The sequence below is a fragment of the Anomaloglossus baeobatrachus genome, chromosome 4, assembly GCF_048569485.1.
Source record: "Anomaloglossus baeobatrachus isolate aAnoBae1 chromosome 4, aAnoBae1.hap1, whole genome shotgun sequence".
Lineage (NCBI taxonomy): Eukaryota > Metazoa > Chordata > Amphibia > Anura > Aromobatidae > Anomaloglossus > Anomaloglossus baeobatrachus.
In genome coordinates, this window is record NC_134356.1 from 630,083,641 (window position 1) to 630,104,209 (window position 20,569).

Below are 20,569 nucleotides of genomic sequence, written 5' to 3' on the forward strand. Positions count from 1 at the left end.
ATCCTATGCCAATATGTAGTAGGTGAAATATTATTATTATGATTATTATTATTAATAATAATATTAGCAAATACTTTCAAATTAGAAATGTAGTATAGTTCTCCTGATTTAGCCATGCCACTTACCTCATGTGCAGGGCATTGCAGCTTAAGTATCTATGGCTATGACCACGAGCAACTAACTGTCACTATATGCGTGGACATAACCATGGATACCTAAGCTGCAATTTCCTGCACATGAGGTAAGAGACATGGCTATATCAGGAGAACTATACTACATTTCTAATTGGGAGTATTTGCTAATATTATTAGTATTACACCTACTACATATTGGGATAGGATCTTGGAGATGGGAATACCCTGTTAGTTTGAAATGTAGTATAGTTCTCCTGATATAGCCATGTCGCTTACCTCATGTGCAGGGCATTGCAAGACCTTAGGTATCCATGGTTATGACCACTGGCAACTAATTGTGACTATATCCATGGTCATAACCATGGATGCCTAAGGTCCTGCAATGCCCTGCACATGAGGCAAGAGACATAGTGAATTAGGAGAACTATACTACATTTCTAATTGGAGGGATTTGCTAATATTATTATTATTACACCTACTACATATTGGGATAGGATCTTGGAGATGGGACTAACCCTATAAATGCCGCTGCTATCGGTAATTGACAGCAGCATTTAAATAATTACACAGCAGTGACTAGCACTAGCTCCGGTCGCTGCTGTACAGGCATTGGGGTGGTTTGTGTGGATGGCTGCATGAGCCCTATATGAATGAGTATGATAAGATGTCATCTCTCTTATCATTGCCTCAAGTCTACTAGCAATCTGCCATTCCGGTGAACCTGTGGCACAATATCAGTGATTTTTTAACTTACACATTAGTCAGCGGTGGCTTTGGAAGAGCAGAGCACAGATATTTTTCCATATTTGTAGCCACGGTAGCAAAAGTCAGTGTGGGCCCAAAGTCTCCAGGCTAAGGCCATGTGCACACAACATGGGTTTTTTTTTTATTTTGATGTAGTCAATTTTAACAAGTTGGTTTTTTTTAGTTTTTTTTTAAAAGTTTCAGAAAACGCTCAAGGTGGACAAACCCAAAAAGTTTTGGAAGAGTTTTTCCGCATTTTGATTGGACAGGGTAAATGATGGAGACTATCCCTTTCAAGGATTTCCGCTTGAACATACCCTTGATATCAGGGTGGATTGTGGCGCTCATCGTGGAGCCGCTCATGAGTGACACCAGGTGCCACGTAATACCACATTGTATAGGTAGCGGGAGCCCCAATTATTAGAGAGGTTATCCAGTGAAGACAAGTTAGCGCCTTGGTGAGAACTTACTTATCAGTTGGGTCCAATTGGTAGAACGAGGACTTTGTATCCTGTTACAGGATGGAGCTGGAGGGCAGACGTCCCACCGAGGGTCCACACACTCTCTACAGAGCTGCCGGAAAAGGCGAAGGCCAGCCACATAGTGACGTCACCTGGATTTTTGGTGTGGAGGCCCCAAAGGAGGACCTTCTTCCATAGCATCCCCGTACGGGCAGACAGGCAGGGGTCTGTGCTAATAACCCCTTTATTAAAGGATTTGCTAAATTATATAGGGTTGGCTGAATCTGGAAAGTAAAGAGGACTACCAGAACCCACTGGGCCAACCTCTGTGAAGGAACAAAGGAGACACAACTCTAGAAACACCCCAACCACCCAAACCAGTCAGCGGCCCCTGTAAACCATAAAGGCCGGCCCCAGACACTTTCTTAACTAAATTTCCATTCATACTTGTCATTAATTGTCCTAATATGTAAAGAATGAAGGAGATGATGCACAATCTTCCTCCGACATCCACAGGAACCATCACCACAGGTGTGAAGGCCCCGTCACACACAGAGATAAATCTTTGGCAGATCTGTGGTTGCAGTGAAATCATAGACATCAGGGCTGTGGAGTTGGTAAGCCAAACCTTCGACTCCGACTCCGACTCCTCAAATTCTCTTGCACCGACTCCGACTCCGGCTCCGACTCCGGCTCCGACTCCGACTCCGGCTCCGACTCCGGCTCCGACATATATTGCTTAGTTAGGTGAAAAATTTATTGTAGTACATGAATATGTGTATGTGAACATCAGACATTTAATAATTTTTATGATACGATAATCAAGATATTTGGATAGAACATAAAATATATTTATTGGAATACAACTTTAGAACACAAAAAACTGTAATAAATTGTAAATATGTAATACACTATGTAATATACAGTAGATTACATATATATCTTGTGTGTGTATATACACTGTGTGTATATATATATATATATTACATATTTACAATTTATTAGTTTTTTGTGTTCTAAAGTTGTATTCCAATAAATATTTTATGTTCTATCCAAATATCTTGATTATTGTATCATAAAAACAATTAAATGTCTGATGTTCACATTGTACTACAATAAATTTTTCACTTAAATATAAGCATTATACTAAATGTTATTATTTAGTAAAATATTCAGCACATTCTGCATTGCACTCCTGTCCCCAATTTATTATATATTTTAAGAGTCGGAGTCGGTGCATTTTATACCGACTCCGACTCCGACTCCACCAAAATGAGCTCCGACTCCGACTCCACAGCCCTGATAGACATATTGTTCCATTTGTACACAGCCACAAACCTGGCACTGATTGTCCACAATTTCACTGCAACCACAGATCTGCCGCAGATTTATCTCTGTGTGTGACAGGGCCTTAAGAGTAGAAGCCACGAGCATAGCACAGCACCGGCCCTGGGCACCGCAGCCCCACAGCCTTACCTCACAGCTGCACAGAGGACGTGGCCACCACCTTCTCCTCACAGGTATTGAGTCATGCAGTGAGGATCACCACACGTGAGGACAAGCCCAGGCAACTGTACAAGGAGTGCCCGAGCCGCGTCATTGCCCTTACAAGGACGATACCCGAGACGTCTTCCAGCATAAAGGAAGAACGAGTGATCTTCTGTAATAAGGGATGAGCAACTACACAACAGATAACAAGGCCGCTCTCTACGGCCCGGCTCCTCAAAGAAAAGGGGGGAGGGCACTCTCTACAGTCCGGCTCCTCCAAGGAAGAGGGGCACAGCTCTCTGCGGCCAGTCTCCTCCAAGGATGGTGGGAGAGAAACAGACTGCTCTCTGCGGCCACCCAACAGCCTCCCAGAAAGGGGGGGTGCGCACTCTACGCCCCCCCCCAGAAAGGGCGGGGGGACCGCTCTCTACGGCCCCCAGGAAGAAGAGGGGGGACCGCTCTCTATGGCCCCCAGGAAGGGGAGGGGGGGACCGCTCTCTATGGCCCCCAGGAAGGGGAGGGGGGGACCGCTCTCTATGGCCCCCAGGAAAGGGGGGGGACCGCTGTCTACAGCCCCCAGGAAGGGGGGGGGGACGACGACCGCTCTCTACTGCTCCCGGGGGGACGACAACCGCTATCTACAGCCTATACAACAGGTGTAGTAGCTACTATGTATAAAAGGTATACACCTCATTTGTAACATAACAGGACTGCTCTCCGGTCTGTATATCAGTAGAGGGGGCAGCCCGGAGTACAAATATATATATATATATATATATATATATATATATATATATTTACTATATACAAACTCAAAGTAGAAAAAAACATCAGGTGCATTGCTTTTAATATTAGGTGAATACAACCTCAGATGAACAATACAGGGTATAGTGCATGGCACCATCATTTATTGGCCAAAATGCAGAAGCAAAGTGTGAAAAAGTAAGTACACCCCAACCAATTGTAAATCACCCGTTAGCAGCAATACCTTGAATCATATTCATCTACTGTATGACTATCAGTCTCTGTCATCGCTCGGATGTATTGTACCAGTCTATTTTCTAACTTGCTTAAAGGGAACCTGTCACCAGATTTGGGGACTATAAACTGCGGTCACCACCAGTGGGCTCTTATATACAGCATTCTAACATGCTGTATATAAGAGCCCAGGCCGCTGTGTAGAACGTAAAAATCACTTCATAATACTCACCTAAAACGGTTGCTGCGGTGGAGTTGGGCCATATGGGCGTCTTCATTCTTCGGTGCCGGCGCCTCCTCTTTCGGCCATCTTCGTCCTCCTTCTGAAGTCGGGGTGCATGACGCATCCTACGTCACGCACACTCGCCGCTCCCGCGCAGGACATCAAGTGTGGATGACGTAGGACGCGTCATGCACCCTGGCTTCAGAAGGAAGACGAAGATGGCTGAAAGAGGAGGCGCCGGCACCGGAGAACGAAGACGCCCATATGGCCCAACTCCATCGCAGCAACTGTTTAGGTGAGTATTATAAAGTGATTTTTACATTCTACACAGCGGCCTGGGCTCTTATATACAGGATGTTAGAATGGAATGCTGTATATAAGAGACCAGTAGTGGTGGCCGCAGCTTATAGTCACCAAATCTGCTGACCGGTTCCCTTTAAGAAGGAATATTCCATTTTTGGAAAACCCCTGTCCCCCAGCTGTGGACACTCGTTACTGCACAGCTCTTAAGATCCCACCACAGCATTTCAGTTGGGGTGCAGTCTGGTCTTGTAGCCATTACACCCCCGCGATTGTCCTACATGACCCAGTGTTGGTCAAGTTTTCGCTTCTGGATACACGGGCTCTCATTAGACTCTGATTACTTGGGTATACAGAGGAGCTCATGGTCGACTTAACGTCAAGGTGCCCAGATCCTGCGGCTGCAAAACAAGCCCGAGTCTTCTCCCCTCCAGCACATGCGGACAGTTAGTAGCAGGTTTGTGCTGATTTACTGTTTGTTTTTTGCCAAATATAGTGCCGGACATTATCGCCAAACAAATTCCTTTTTATTTTCAAAGAACATTGCGCTAGAAGTCTTGTGGTTTGTTCAGATGTCACTTTGTAAACTTTAGGCTGCTTTCACACTACGTTTTTTTTAGCATGCGTCATGAAGGCTTTTTTGCTGGAAAAGTAGATCCTGTTTTTACAAAGAAAAATGCATGTTATTTTGCAGGATCCTGTCACTTGAAGTTTACGGACGGGCATTGAAGTCATGTGATCGGGAGTGAGGGGAACTGAACGTGATAGACTGGGAGCCGGCACCTGACAGCTGCGGACGCTAGTAACCAAGGTAAACATCGGGTAACTAAGCGAAGTGCTTTGCTTGGATACCCGATATTTACCTTGCTTACGAGCGTCTGCAGCTGCTAGGAGCCGGGCTGCCTGCTCCCTGCACACGTAACCAAGGTACACATCGGGTAACTAAACGAAGCGCTTTGCTTGGATACCCGATATTTACCTTGGTTACGAGCGTCTGCAGCTGCTAGGAGCCGGGCTGCCTGCTCCCTGCACACGTAACCAAGGTACACATCGGGTAACTAAACGAAGCGCTTTGCTTGGTTACGAGCATCCGCCACCCTCGGGGGAGAGAGGGGGAGGGGGAGAGAGAGGGAGGGGGAGAGAGACTGATCACGCCAGGCTGGTTTCTGGGCATGCTCAGTAGAGCAAGCAGGATCCTATCTATCAGCATGCCAGTGTTCACATGCAGTATAGTCAGGATCCAGCAATTTGCAGTATTTGGACGCAGCTCAAAAACGCTACAAGTAGTGTTTTTGAAAAAAGTTAAAAAACTGCAAGTCGCTGGATCCTCACTATAACGCACGCAAACGCAGGTGAACGCATGTTGACGCGAGTCCATTGCAAATGCATTGAAATGAAAACGCATTTGCACTGGATCTATTTTTGCGTTAAAAAAACGTTCAGGACGCATGTTAAAAAAACGTAGTGTGAAAGCCGCCTTAGCCGTGCTGACATGCTTTTTTTTTTTTTATTTAGAAAGAAGAGGCTGTCTCCTGGCAACGCTTCCAAACAATCCACACCTGCATAGTGTTTTTCTGGTTATAATGTCATGTACCTGCTAACCGGAGCCTTTAGAGTCTAAGCTGGAGCTCTTGGGTGTTTTTTTTTTCTTTTTGCAATTTCTCTGAGCATTGCACAGTCTGACCTTGGGGTTAATTTCCAGAGACATTACTCTAGTAATGATTGTCAACTGTCTTGAATGTTTTCCACTTATGAAAATCTTTCCCACGGTGGAATGACAGACAACAAATTATTTGGAAATGGTCTTATGACCCTTCCCATACTGATTTGCAGCAGGAACAACTGGTACTGGATCATTGCTGCTGTCTTATCTCCTTGGCATTGTGTTTATACATAAATGAATGCTCCAGAACAGCAAACTGCTAAAACTTCTGCTTTTATAAAGGTGGTCACACTTGCTAATGAACAATCATTAAAGAATATTTGATTAGCAGAACCTGCCTGCTACTTACCCTTGTACTCCTTATGGAAGCAGTAAGGGTGTACTATATTTTTTTTCCTTAAACACTGCTTCGGCATTTTTTGACAAATCTTTTGATAACCAGCAGCAAGTTCTTCTGCAGCTCTCCAGTGGGATCGGAGCAGACCACCTACACTTCACCATCTGGGCACAAGTTTTGGACCCCCAGAACCCCATTTGATTTCCTGGTTGCCATTTCCTTCAACTACTTTTGTTGAATATTGACCACTCCAAATGAGTAACACTCCCCACAGGACCTGCCACTTACCTGGAACACTCACCCCCCCGCCTCACCCACAGGACCCGCCACCTACCAGGAGCACACCTTCCCGGGAACAGACCCCTTCACAGAGGACCCTAGCCAACTTTCCGGGAATAGATCACTTCACAGGGGACCCCCGCCACCTTCCCGAGAAGAGCCCCCTTCACAGGGGACCCCCGCCACCTTCCCAGGAACAGACACCTCCCCTGGGACCCGCCACCTACTGAGAGCAGACCCCTTCACAGGGGACCCGCCACCTAATGGGAACAGACCCCTTCACAGGGGACCCGCCACCTTCCCATTAACAGACCCCTCACCTGCAGACCCGCCACCTTCCCAGGAACAGACCCCTCACCTGCGGAGCCGCCACCTTCCCGGGAACAGACCCCTCACCTGCGGACCCGCCACCTTCCCGGGAACAGACCCCTTCACAGGGGACCCCGCCACCTTCCCGGGAACAGACCCCTTCACAGGGGACCCCGCCACCTTCCCGGGAACAGACCCCTTCACAGGGGACCCCGCCACCTTCCCGGGAACAGACCCCTTCACAGGGGAACCCTGACACCTTCCCAGGAACAGACCCCTCACCTGCGGAGCCGCCACCTTCCCAGGAACAGACCCCTCACCTGTGGACCCGCCACCTTCCCAGGAACAGACCCCTCACCTGCGGAGCCGCCACCTTCCCATTAACAGACCCCTCACCTGCGGAGCCGCCACCTTCCCGGGAACAGACCCCTCACCTGCGGAGCCGCCACCTTCCCGGGAACAGACCCCTCACCTGCGGACCCGCCACCTTCCCGGGAACAGACCCCTCACCTGCGGAGCCGCCACCTTCCCAGGAACAGACCCCTCACCTGCGGAGCCGCCACCTACTCGCACACCCCACCATACCCGCCGTTTTGGGGTCCTCTGACCCCCACCGTCTAATGATCTCTATTTAGCCCTCGCTGACGTTACTATGATCCTCCCTCTCATTTTCCAGCCTCCAGCACAGAAACTTCAAGCACTGCCTCGTTCAGGTTGGAGAACAGACCAGGACATCGGGAGACTACCATAGCGCCTCCATGACAGCTGTCAGCGGATGTCACCACTCTGCGGCCAGTTGTGCAGATTCCTGCCGCTCTGGGAAAGCTGGATGACTACACTGCCGCCATATTGGTCGTCACCCAGCTTTCCCAGAATGGGACGTACCAAGAGCATGCACCGGGTAAGAACGGGCAGTAGCAGACCGCAGGGTGCACAATACCTGGGCTCCGGCGGCTCCTCCCATCTCTCCGCCTCCGGCCCAGCTTCTCGCAGTCTCCTGGGGATAATATCCGGAGCCCCAGCCGGAGGCGGCCTCCCCCTGCCGCGGCCGCGCCATCACCTCCCCAGCTGGATAATATCCGCTGCCATCTCCGGCTCTGTGCGTAGCCGACATGAAAGTAGCGGAGTAAACAGCAAGCCGCGCAAACACACTGCTAGTGCGCAAGCGCGGTACGAAGCATGGCAAGCAACCATCAACCAATCACATCGGCTGACAATAACCAACAGCCAATTAGACTTGAGCGAGCGAAATTAGACCCGCCCACTACAGTTTCAAACAGCCAATAAGGAGTAAGGAAAATTATCTGTCACTTTACCCATAGGTTACCGCCTTCACTTGTCCTCTATAAGTATTCTAACCAATCAGGAGTGCAGTCGTTCGGTTACGTCAAACTCCCTTTATCCAATCGTGACTGAATGGGATACGCAGGCGCATATCGAACACGTCATTTCTTAACCGCTCCTGCTAAGCTTATTCAAGCCAATCAGGAGCCACGATCCTACTGTCCAATCGGTGTGATGGAACATGACAGCCGTGTAGCCACGCCCTCTCCTGCGTGCTGCGTACGTATGACGTCATGGTTATGTTTATATTTCGCGACTTGGGCGACCGGCTTAGTTTTTTCATCCTCATTATTCAAAGATGGCGGCGTTTCCTGCCGGCTTGTTGACGCGGAGTCCGGTGTGAGGCTTTGCCCCGTAGGGGGCGGGTGAGAGAATGAATTACATGCCGGGGACCGCCAGCCTCATAGAGGACATTGACAGTCAGTATAGCGCGCGGCTGCCCCGCTCTGTGTGTGCCGTGGGTGGGGCCTGAGGGGCAACGAGTCAGCTCTACAGGCGTGAGCACGCTGACTTCCGGTTGGTTGCCATAGGCAACTGCATTACTTTTTTAATTTAAAGGGCTTGTACTAAGAGCTGTTAATTATGAACCATCTCTTTAAATATGTTTCCCAGTATCTCCTATCCCCTGGCTGCAGGTTTGTTTTTAACCTGCATTACTCCTCCTCCCCAGGTCCAGTGCTGATTTCTCCATAGCTGCACCCGATGCACTCACATTAACCTTGCTGCAGCCAATCTGTGAGCTCTGCCTTGTGTGGCTGGCATGTGAGCTTCCTGATTGGCTGCAGTACTGTCTGTGACCTCACCACTACAGGCAGTGGAGACTATGTGCTGGACCTGGAGAGGGTGAGTGAAGCTGTTTATGTTTAGACACACTGCAGCTGGGGGAGGTATTTTCTGAAATCTTTTTGGGACTTTAAACAAATGTTGCTTACAGAATGGTGTGGTGTAATGAGCGTCATGTGGCGGCTGATTCCGCTCTGCTCCCGCTCATCAGAGACATCCCCAGCCAGATAACTGAGCAGAGTCCACAGCTAAAGGTCCAGTCACACTAAGCAACTTACCAGCGATCCCACCAGCAACCTGACCTGGCAGGGATCGCTGGAGCGTCGCTACACGAGTTGCTGGTGAGCTCACCAGTGACCAGCGCCGCGTGGAAGATGCTGCGCTTGGTAACTAAGGTAAATATCGGGTAACCAACCCGATATTTACCTTGGTTACCAGCGCACGGAGCTACACGTGCAGGGAGCAGTGCACACTGAGCGCTGGCTCCCTGCTCTCCTAGTTACAGCACACATCGGGTTAATTAACCCGATGTGTCCTGCAGCTACATGTGCACAGAGCAGGAGCCGGCACTGACAGTGAGAGCGGCGGAGGCTGGTAACAAAGGTAAATATCGGGTAACCAAGGACAGGGCTTCTTGGTTACCCGATGTTTACATTGGTTACCAGCCTCCGCAGAAGCCGGCTCCTGCTGCCTGCACATTTAGTTGTTGCTGTCTCGCTGTCACACACAGCGATCTGTGCTTCACAGCAGGACAGCAACAACTAAAAAATGGCCCAGGACATTCAGCAACAACCAACGACCTCACAGCAGGGGCCAGGTTGTTGCTGGATGTCACACACAGCAACATCACTAGCAACGTCACAAAAGTTGTTCGTTACCAGCGATGTTGCTTAGTGTGACGGGGACTTAAATCTGCAGATTGGGTATTTGCCCTATAACCCCATTAACCAGGCGACTTTTACATCTCACCCCCCCCCCTTCTTTCCTTCTTTTTCCTTCCCCAGGAGCCAAACTTTTTTTTTTTTATATTTTTTTTTTATTCACTGCACTTAAGAATTTTCAGAGCATTTATGGTGAAGTCAATGGTGTTGTTCAAAACTACAGCTTTTGGGTGTAAGAAAAAAACAAAACACAATCCTTCATAGACTACTGCAATGGACAAATTGAGGGGGAAAAAAAACTATAGTGCAAAAAGAAAATTGGGAGAGACCCTGAATCCAGCATTGGTCACTTATTGGGTTTGTTTTTTTTCCTTTTCTGATAAGTCTGACTTCTCTGCTGCAGCTCTGTTGGTCTTCAGTGATTAGGGGGAACTTTCCCTGTGCATAGGCAGTAAGTCCCCAATCACTGGTGGGGTAGGCAGGATTGCACATCAGGAGCTCCGTATTGGGAGAACTAGCAGAGCTGTATCCGATAAGTTAGAATCTCAGTAACTGATTGGAATCTGGGTCTCTGCCCCTTCATCGTGCTGCGCTGATTACATGGCATTCTGGAACAGATGCTTTACGAAATGGCTCCAAGGTGCCTTCCCTCTAAATGCTTGTTACAATTTCTGGGTGTTAGTGTGCCCATTCCACTTATAACTTGTGCTGCTGGCGGTTGAACCTGCTCAAGCTCTAATTGCCTTTCTGGAATACTGGTGCCCAAAACTGTTCACAGTGGGGTTGGGGGTGGGTGGGGGGGAATTTATTAAAGGGGTTTTCCCACAAAGTGAATTTTAAAGTTAACTTTAATCAATAGATATTATTATTATTATTATTATTATTATTATTATTATTATTATTATTATAATAATAATTAATTTCACAATTGAATGTTTAAAAGAAATGTTCCAGTGCTGAGAGAATCTTCTATATGTGTCCCTGCTGTGTACTGTGTAATGGCCGTGTCTTACCATACAGGGACATTGTCTGATCATACCACATCTAATGGGCAGGGGAGGATGCAAAAGAGTATACAGACAGGACAGCATAGGATCGCGGCTGATTCTTTCTGTGGGGTAAAACATTTCTATACCGGTTTTTAAATGTTTTACCTCAGAGAATAATTTACGATCCCGTGCTGTAATGTCGGTATACGATTTTGCCACCTCCCCTCCCTAGGAGTTGTGGTATGATCAGACCATGTCCCTGTCAGACACAGCCATTACACAGCACATAGCAGGGACACATGTAAAAGATTATCCCAGCACAAGAACATTTTTATTTATTTTTTTTTTTTAAGACCTCCAATTGTGGAACTTACTATTCCAATACAAATTTATTAAAAATGAACTTTGTCCGTGGAAAACCCCTTTAAGAGCAGTTACATATGCCGGTCTTGTATCCTTCAGCTGATCTAGGATGATGTGCACTAAATTTACATGAGGCGGATTCCCCCTATAATAAAGCAGGTGCATGTACAGCCCAAAAGGTGCAACAAAACCTCAACCCTGACCGTTGTGATGTGATTGGCTGCTCTCCTGTTTGCTATGCCCCGCCCACTCTCCAGAAAAGGGAGCAAGAACTTGTAAAGACTTGCATGAGATGATGCAAATTGGTAGCAGATAACTGGGGTAAAGTGGAGAAGCCATGACAGTGGGTCTGCCGCTCCAGTGACCGGTAACAGGCATCGCCGGTGATACAGGAGCCATTGCACCGGATATCTGCCCTCCCGGATTTCCTCCCAGGGTTTCTCTGTACATTATGTGCTTTCCTTGCTGGATATAATGATTTGTATATTTTTGTTGCAGAAAAACACTTGGTCCTACTCCGAGATGGAAGAACTCTTATTGGATACTTGAGAAGCATTGACCAGTTTGGTAAGATGCTCCCCTTCCTGGGTTTCATTATCTGAAGGGTCTTAAACCTGCATCTTTGAGCCATTGCAAAATTACATCTGCAATTTACTTGAATGCTGCAATACCAGACACTTAAACCTGTCACCAGTTTTTACCCTATGAGCTGCGGCCACCACCACCGGGCTCTTATATACAGTATTTTAACATGCTGTATATAAGAGCCCAGGCTGCTGTGTAGAACACTTTATAATACTCACCTAAACCGGTCGCTGCGGTGGATGTGGCTCAGATGGGCGTCTTCGTCCTCTGATGCCGGAGCCGCCTCTTTCGGCCATTTTCATCCTCCTTCTGAAGCTGCGGTCCATGACGCGTCTACATCATACACACTCGCTGGTCCTGCGCGTGCGCACTACAATACTTTGATCTGCCCTGCTCAGGACCTGAATGCTGGCGAATGTGTACGATGTCAGACGGCTTCAGAAGGCCAACGGGCGGCGACAAAGATGGCGCAAAGAGGTTGTGCCGGCACCAGAGGACTAAGACGCCCATCTGAGCCAAATCCACCGCAGCGACCGGTTTAGGTGGGTCTTATAAAGTGTTCTACACAGCGGGCTGGGCTCTTATATACAGCATGTTAGAATGATGTATATAAGAGCCCAGTGGTGGTGGCCGCAGTTTTAGGGCAAAAAACTGGTGACTGGTTCCCTTTTAAGTGCTGTTTTTATGGGGTCAGGAGAGGGAGCAGGTGCTGTAAAATCCCTAAATTTAAGCCTTTAAGGAGTTTCTGATTCAGGATGGTGTTAAAAATAAAAAAACAAACAAAAAACTTCTTTACTCAGTCCAGTTGCTATGTCACGTGGACAGCGCTGCAGCCAGTCACTGAACTCAGCCACCCTGCTTGCTGATTGGCTGCAGTGATGTCAGCGTTGCAGATAAGATACCAAGAGAAGCTGTGGAGAGTTGGGGCTTCACCCAGTAGATGGCTGTCAGCTGAACGATGTTTTGGCTGATCATTCGCTTGACAGCCATCTCAGCGCTCCTGTGTTTTCTGTGAGCAATCTGTTGACTGACTCATTGGCCGGAAGCTTGTCTCTGTGAGAACGCAGTCTGTAGTCAGAAATCAGACATGTCCTATCAACCGCTCTCCTGGCCATCAGTCAGCCCTTTACCATCCCCCCCCCCCCGAACAGTTGGCCAAACTTCAATACGTGGGTTAAGCTGCCTTAAATGTATAGAGACCTTAACGCAGTCTGTGTTTATATTTAAAACAAAAAAAACTGCATCTAGGGATCAGTTTATGGAAGTAGAAAATCTTTTTAGAGCAAATCCCCCCCCCCCCATTTTTAAATTGTAAATGTAATTACTTCTGTAATGGAGTTAATGACTCTAGTAAGGGCTTTACTGAATGCATAAATCTGTGCTCCGTATCTGGATTCTGCATCTCCCAAATAACTGCAGGCAGGGTAAGAAAGATCGTAGTAGAACTTGTGGTCTGCATACGGATTAACCCCTACATAAAACTGGAACCCGTGCAATCGGTTAGGCTAGAGTCACACTTGCGTATGACTCGCACAAGTGCACTGTGAGAAAATCCGGCATTGCACTCGGCCACATTTATGACAATGCAGCAGCTCAGATCTGTGAGTTTGTCCTTAGTCTAGTCCTTAGTTTAGTCTTAGTAAATGGACTGAAGAAAAAAATCACAACATGCTGCGATTGTCTGTCAGAGCCGTATCACTTGCACCCATTCAAGTGTATGGGTGCAAGAGAAACATCGAACTGCACTCTGATGTCATTCAAGTGCAGTGTGATATACACACAGGCTGACAATGGAGGAGGTGGGGGGGATTAGTCTTGCCCTCTCCTCCACAGCTGTGACCTGATCGCAAGATCAGGTCAGTTTCATGACACTCCGTTAACACTCGCAGCAGAGCCTGAGCCGAGGGTCATTGGCACATCGCATCTGATGTCATATGCAGTATGACCTCAGCTTTGATATAGAATCTGGTTTGTTCTGCATTCACACTAGTCACCACTTCACACGTAGATTTATTGATTGTACATCAGTCTATCACTAGGTGGCAGTGGCGGAGCTGGCACTGTTCCAGATACTTCTACATACTGTATTATAAAACCGCCCCATATTAGCTGCTGCTCGCCAACCATTGGCTGGAGCAAAATTAAACTTCTGACATTTGGGAATCTAGGCATGCTGAGGTTACTGAGATTTAGATAGTGACAAGCACTTGTGTAGAGCAAACTGTGCCTGTGTAGGGCCAGACATCAGTGGATCACTGGAGGGCTATATGGGGTCAAAGATGGTTATAGAGCTAGCTATCTAAATCTACTGTCTATACATAATGTACTGTATGTATATTAGACATTTAATCATCCATTTACCAGTTGTTTTGGTATCTTTATGGGCTCCTGTGATGAGTGATTGTTATTCAAATGTCAGTAGGAAAATTCTTGTTCTTACTGAAACTCAAACATTTGTTATGCAAAAATCCTCCCGCCCCCCCATGTATCCAGGCAGAAGGCCTATAACCTGGTACTGGCTGCTACAGAAGATCAGGATTTACAGATGTTACATGGTGGCTCTTATTGGTGAGGCGAAAGAATCACTAAAGAACGCGAGAACTTCATTTCTTGTGCAAAGTGAAAGTGGATCTGTCTAATGAGTTACAAAATACTCAGATTTGCGATACTCGTAATGAGTACTGTGTAATACTCGCGTATCTGTTCTGAACAGTGTGGGCAATGCAAGTCAATGGGGGGAAAAATCTCAAAGTAACCCGCATGCTGTACTAGTCAGCATTCGAGTTACTTGTTACTTTGCGAGTATTCCCCATTGACTTTAATTGCACACTCTATTCGGAATGCATACGCGAGTATTAGACAGTACTCGTTAAGAGTATAGTGAATGTATTTCGAAACGCTCTCATCATTGGACCTGTCCTTTGGGTTAGTAAATGATTCTAGTCCCCTGTGCAACTTTGCATTTTACGGTTTGTTTTTGCCTCTAATAAAGTGTGTGTGTGTGTGTGTGTGTGTGTGTGTGTGTGTGTGTGTGTGTTATAATTTTTTTTATTTAAATCCTATTAGCTTAGCTGGGACAATATTACATCTTACATTTTGTGCTCACAGATCCGCATCCGCGTGTGCATTAATCCCTAGTGTTTCCTTGGCACACCAAGGTCTCGGCTTCTTGTCAAAAGCTGAAAAATTCTCCTTCACTTGCTGCTATATGATGGGCGATTATCTGTCTAGACAGGAGACCTTTTATTCTTACGATCTCCAGCCCTAGATAGGTGGAGAGCAGGCCTGCTAGCTTCCACTCTGTAGGCTGTAGACGGAGGCAGAGGTTCTCGCATGTCCATCAAATGCTGCCTGTGCAGGCCTTACAAAACCAGGTCCAACCACCGGGTCTCCGGACCTGAGCTTACCTGCCTTATAGGCTTATAGGTGGCAGAGTGGCTCCACTCCGGTGTAGCCAAACCGGCATGGTCAGTGTTTTCAATCATTGGAAACTGGCCCCACAGTGTGACTAAAGGCCTATTTACATGAGCCATCTTTGGCCAGTTAACATGCTCTGATCGACTATAGACAAGGCTATTGGTGCTGGTTTACTGGCTCATTCAGAGCCAATAAGCTACATGGGGAAGAATGTGCATAATACCACCGTCCTGTCTCCATACAACATCATGGCGATATCAGTAGATTCCTTGTTTACGGTTTTGTTTTCTTTTTCTTCGCAAAGTGCTAAGTGGCTTTCCTTTCCTTTTTAACTAATAGAAAGTGGATGGTAGAGACCTCTTTTATGCTATGGGCAAAATATAGGGCAAATAAATTCAAGGAGGAATAACTCTAATGGCATCATGTTGGCTTTGTGAAAGTGTTCCACTAGTTAATACAAGAGCTTTAGATTTTTCTCAAGACCTGTAATGGTATCGGCTTAAGGCCGGTTTTACCCATCCGGCATTTTGCCCCTTTGCCGGATCCGTCACACTCCAGTATTAACAGTAAAATAGGTGAGGACAGAGCTGGTTGCGCAGTGGTGTACTGGACTGAGGGTTATTGTAGGTTGTAGGCTTGTTGGAAGAGGTGGGTCTTGAGGTTCCTCTTGAAGCTTTCCACGGTAGGGGAGAGTCTGATATGCTGAGGTAGAGCGTTCCAGAGTATGGGGGAGGCACGGGAGAAATCTTGTATGAGATTGTGGTAAGAGGAGATAAGAGAGGAGCAGAGAAGGAAATCTTGTGAGGATACAGTACAATGCCATCGTGGCAAGCTTCATGTGACTGGAGCTTGCTGTGATGTCATTGTCCTGTATTGCACTGTACTGGAGTGTGACAGATCTGGCAAAGCAGTGAAATGCCGGATGTGTGAAACCAGCCTTAGTCACCTCCATAAGAAACCAGATGTTGCGTACATATTGTCAGTGAGTGGGTGGGTTGAGCTGCTAGTGATGGTCATCCATCTTGCCAACTTGAGACCACCCCTTTAATGACTTCTTCTCCTGCAGCACTCATGTCCAGGTCTGGTAATGCGGCACTAACTGACCCAGCGCCTGGATATACCATGATGTAAAAATGCATTTTGATATAGATTTGATCTCCCTTTTTCAGCTAATCTTGTCCTGCATCAGACTGTGGAGAGGATACACGTTGGGAAGAAATATGGAGATATTCCTAGGGGAATATTTGTGGTACGAGGAGAAAATGTGGTCCTTCTAGGAGAGATAGTAAGTAACAAAAGTGGTAAGAACCTTGTAGGTATCGTAGGGCAATGATCCTCTAAAAACACAACATGGGAGGTGTCTGTGCAGAGCTCTGCTGTTAACCCTTCTACAGAAGTTGTCCTCAGTCTTTTGGCCATAAAGGTGTTTTTTTTTTTTTTTTTTTGTTTTTTTTTTTCAGGGGGTGTTACAATTTGATAACATAAAGCAATGTATCTTACGATGTGTCGGTGGGGTCACGTCGTAAGTGACGCACATCCGGCATCGTAAGGTAGATTGCAGTGTGTGACAGGTACGTGCGATTGAACGGTAAACCGTTCATCGCATGCACGTCGTTCATTCCTCATGAATTGAACATCAGGTTGTTCATCATACCCGGGGTAGCACACATCGCAGTGTGTGACACCCCGGGAACGATTAACAGATCTTACCTACGTCCTGCGGCTCCCGGCTGGTAATGCGGAAGGAAGGAGGTGGGCGGGATGTTTACATCCTGCTCAGCTCCGCCCCTCCGCTTCTATTGGCCGGCTGCTGCGTGACATCGCTGTGACGTCGAACGTCCCTCCCACTCCAGGAAGTGGACGTTCGCCGCCCACATCGAGGTCGTATGGACAGGTAAGTGCGTGTGACGGGGGTTAATCGTTTGTGCGGCACATTCAACAAATGGAACGTGCCGCACATACGATGGGGGTGGTTACGATCGCATACGATTTCGTATGCTGGATCGTAAGGGGTAAAGCAGGCTTAACAATGGTGTGATCAATGAGTGGACCAGGTGCTGCCCTCTCCAGTGGAAGTCTTCAGAGGCTGGAGAGATGTCTGACTCCAGATGGTTTAGTAAGCCTGCATTAAGGAGGGGGGGTTGGACATGACCCCTGGCGGTCCCTTCCAACTCTAACATCCAATTTTGGAACTTAATTTTAATTAGTAGACCTTGAAATAAGTTTGTGGGAAATCTCCTTTTAATGGGCTGCTTTTTCCTTAAGTATGGATGGAGCTACCTTTTTAATAAGAGTCTAAATCAATCCTTCTGCTTTTGTAACCACAGGACCTGGAGAAGGAGAGCGACACACAATTACTTCAAGTCTCCATTGAGGAGATCTTAGAGGAGCAGCGTTTAGAACAGCAAGGCAAACAGGAGGCCGAGAGGGTGAAGGTGCAAGCCCTGAAGGAGCGAGGCCTGTCTATCCCCAGGGCAGACACCCTGGATGAGTACTGAACTCCTGAGCGGACGGAGGCACCGTCCACGCTTCCCACACACATCCCAGGGGGATTACTTTGCGTTACGCCTTTATTTTTTATATATTTTTTTTCTGTCTGGACTAGTCTGCCGCAGCCACTATGAATTAATTATGGATAAAATTGGAAATGATTTCGGCTGCATGTACTGACGCCAAGATGAGAGCACTTATGTTCCACAATGATGAGGGGGATGGAACCCCATTAAAGATTTAATTTTTAATTGGTTTATTTTATTTTTTTAATGAATGTGCTGCAACTCATCATACTAAAAGCATGTAAAATGCATGGGCTACATGTATATGTCCTGTATCCCTGGACTGTGGGAACTGTAGTAATTAGATGAGCGGACACTACCATGCTCAGGTACTCATAATGAGCAGTCGGACAGGCTCTAGTTGTGTAGCAAATATAATGGAAGTCAATGGAAAACTGGAGCATTTTTCTGGACTATCTTCCAGAAAAATGCACGTTTCCCATAGACCGATTGTATTCGGTATAAAAGTCATGCACGTCCAAGCGTCCGACTGCTCATTACAAGTACGGAGCATGGCAGTGTTATCTCATCACTAGTGGTAATAAACTGCGATTTACACTGGGACTGGAATATATTGGGATGTTAAGACTCTGTGCAGACCTGATACTGACTTATGCCCAGTGCATGACATAAAGGAGAATGTTTGTTTTTTTTTTTGTTTTTTTTGTTTTTTTTATGTGCACTCATCAGACTGTATATTAAGTATGAAAATGCATTTTTTACTTTAAAGTGAACCTCTATTTCCAGGGAAGAAATGGTCAGGTCATAGTGAGTGATATTAGTTTTAATGGGTAAGGGTCTGGTTTAGAGACCACCATCAGATGCTAAAACAAAGGGGAAGATGCTTTGCTCGGCTTTCCACAGAGCTGCAAGGAAAATTGGCTATAGACTAATCCGTTCTATGAGCCAGTATACCAGTAACCCCTCTTTAAAGGAAACCTGTCAGATGTAATATGCACCCAGACCCACGAGCAGTTCTGGATGCATATTGATAATCCCTGCCTAACCGTCCCTGTAACTAATAGCATAGATAAAGAGATCTATAGAAAAAGTATTTCTAAACATCCTTTATGATATGCTAATGAGTGAGGGGACTAGTCCTCTGGGCGTTAGTTCGCCATGCCAGTTGGATCCATTAGCATGTTAGTACGCCCCTGTGGGTGTACTAACATGCTAATGAATATGCAGCATCAGGGGATGATCTCACTCACCTCTCCGCACCTCTCCGCCGCCATCTCGTCCGACGCAGAATTTTGACTTCGTGCGCATGACCCCGGAGTTTGGGTCATGCGCATTATGAAGCTGGTTGTATATGTCCTGGCTTCACACTGAAGTAGTGCGCATGACCCAAACTCCGGGATCATGCGCACTGAGCCAAAATCCAGTGCCAGACGCTATGGTGACAGAGGTGAGGGATCATTCTGTGACGCTGCGTATTCATTAGTATGTTGGCCCACCCACAGGGGAGTACTAACATGCTAATAAAGCCAACTGGAAAGGGGAACTAACGCCCAGGGGACTAGTCCCTGCGCTCATTAGTATATGATAAAAGATGTTTAGAAATACTTTTTCTAAAGATCTCTTTATCTATGCTAGTGTATACAGGGATTAGCAATATAACCCAGAACTGCTTGTGGCTCTGGGTGCATATTGGACTTGACAGGTTCCCTTAAAGCTCATTTGGGCTCACATTTATTGGGGTTTTAGTGCCAGGACCTCCACCTACTAACATTTTACTATGACTTGTTCATTTTCTGACACTACAGGTACTTAAGATGACTGTATAATCAAGTTTTTGTCTTCACTAGAATCTATAGCCATGCTATCATTATGTGGAATATATAACAAGGATGCAGTAAAGGTGTTTCTCCCAGATTAAAACAGATTTTCATTATCTTAGAGCTTTCACAACATTCTTCATATTGAACAGGACACACTATGTAACATCGGCTGCTCAGTGGAATATATAGATATAGATTTCTTTTCTGTGGTGTTATTAGCAGTTAATATATTTAGTACCTAATGAGTTAACACCCACTTGGACTTAAAGAGGACCAACCACCAGGATTTTCCTATATAACCTAAAGCCAGTGCGGTGCGATCATGCTGATTCTATACATACCTGTAGTTGTGAGCTCGGATGTATAGTTTCTGAACTGCAGGCAAGTAAAGTTTGTGAAATGCACGGTTACTTGATTGATAGGTGCAATGGAATATCTAATAGGTGGGTTGTGTTTTGCTAGTTATTACTGCCCCTGTCTGCTGCCTGTCCTTCCTCCCCCTGTATGTGTTATTCCAGGGGGGGAAAGACAGAATGAGTGGGAATAACTAGTAAAACCTGACTTGCCTATTAGATATTCTGTAGCTGCTGTCAATCAAGTAACAGTGTATTTCACAAACTTTACTTGCCTGGATGTATACTTTCTGAAATACAATCTCACAACTTAAGGTATGTATAGAATCAGCATGATAGCGCCAGTATAGCACTGGCTTTAGTTCATATAGGAAAATCCTGGTGGTTGGTTCCCTTTTAAGTTACCCTCATTTAAAACTGTTTGATATATACTTTTTTTTTTTTTTTCTTTTTTTCCTCCCTGTATGTTGCTGACTAATTATAAATGGGAAGTAAATTTTGCCCCCCAAAAAAACCTGAATAATGTAGGCCATGGAGTTGGAAGCAAAAAATAAAGGTCAACATGAAACACAGTACCAAAAAACCCTTCCAAATGTCACAAC

At 46.4% G+C, this 20,569-nt stretch overlaps 2 protein-coding genes across 3 annotated transcripts in view; one reads left to right on the plus strand and one right to left on the minus strand.

Moving 5' to 3' along the window:
* The window catches only part of BAG4 (BAG cochaperone 4), a 40,640-nt gene extending 32,572 nt beyond the window's left edge, over positions 1–8,068 (minus strand). For both annotated transcript variants that reach the window (XM_075346370.1, XM_075346369.1), the window contains exon 1: positions 7,857–8,068. In XM_075346370.1, coding sequence (XP_075202485.1) covers positions 7,857–8,030 — 174 coding nt within the window. In that variant the 5' untranslated portion in view covers positions 8,031–8,068. The remainder of the gene's footprint in view (positions 1–7,856) is intronic.
* Positions 8,069–8,493: 425 nt separating this feature from the next.
* Positions 8,494–18,019, plus strand: LSM1 (LSM1 homolog, mRNA degradation associated). The gene is made up of 4 exons (XM_075346372.1): positions 8,494–8,679; positions 11,775–11,843; positions 16,448–16,563; positions 17,606–18,019. The coding sequence occupies exons 1-4, from the start codon at positions 8,634–8,636 to the stop codon at positions 17,774–17,776; spliced, it is 402 nt and encodes a 133-aa protein (XP_075202487.1). The 5' UTR covers positions 8,494–8,633; the 3' UTR covers positions 17,777–18,019.
* Positions 18,020–20,569: the final 2,550 nt, after the last annotated feature.

Bases quoted from the DNA above. Each gene is read 5' to 3' on its own strand.
- LSM1 (XM_075346372.1), top strand. From the start codon at position 8,634: ATGAATTACATGCCGGGGACCGCCAGCCTCATAGAGGACATTGACA. The intron at 8,680-11,774 runs GTCAGTATAGCG...TTTTTGTTGCAG, and splicing joins CCTCATAGAGGACATTGACA to AAAAACACTTGGTCCTACTC. The intron at 16,564-17,605 runs GTAAGTAACAAA...TTGTAACCACAG, and splicing joins TGGTCCTTCTAGGAGAGATA to GACCTGGAGAAGGAGAGCGA.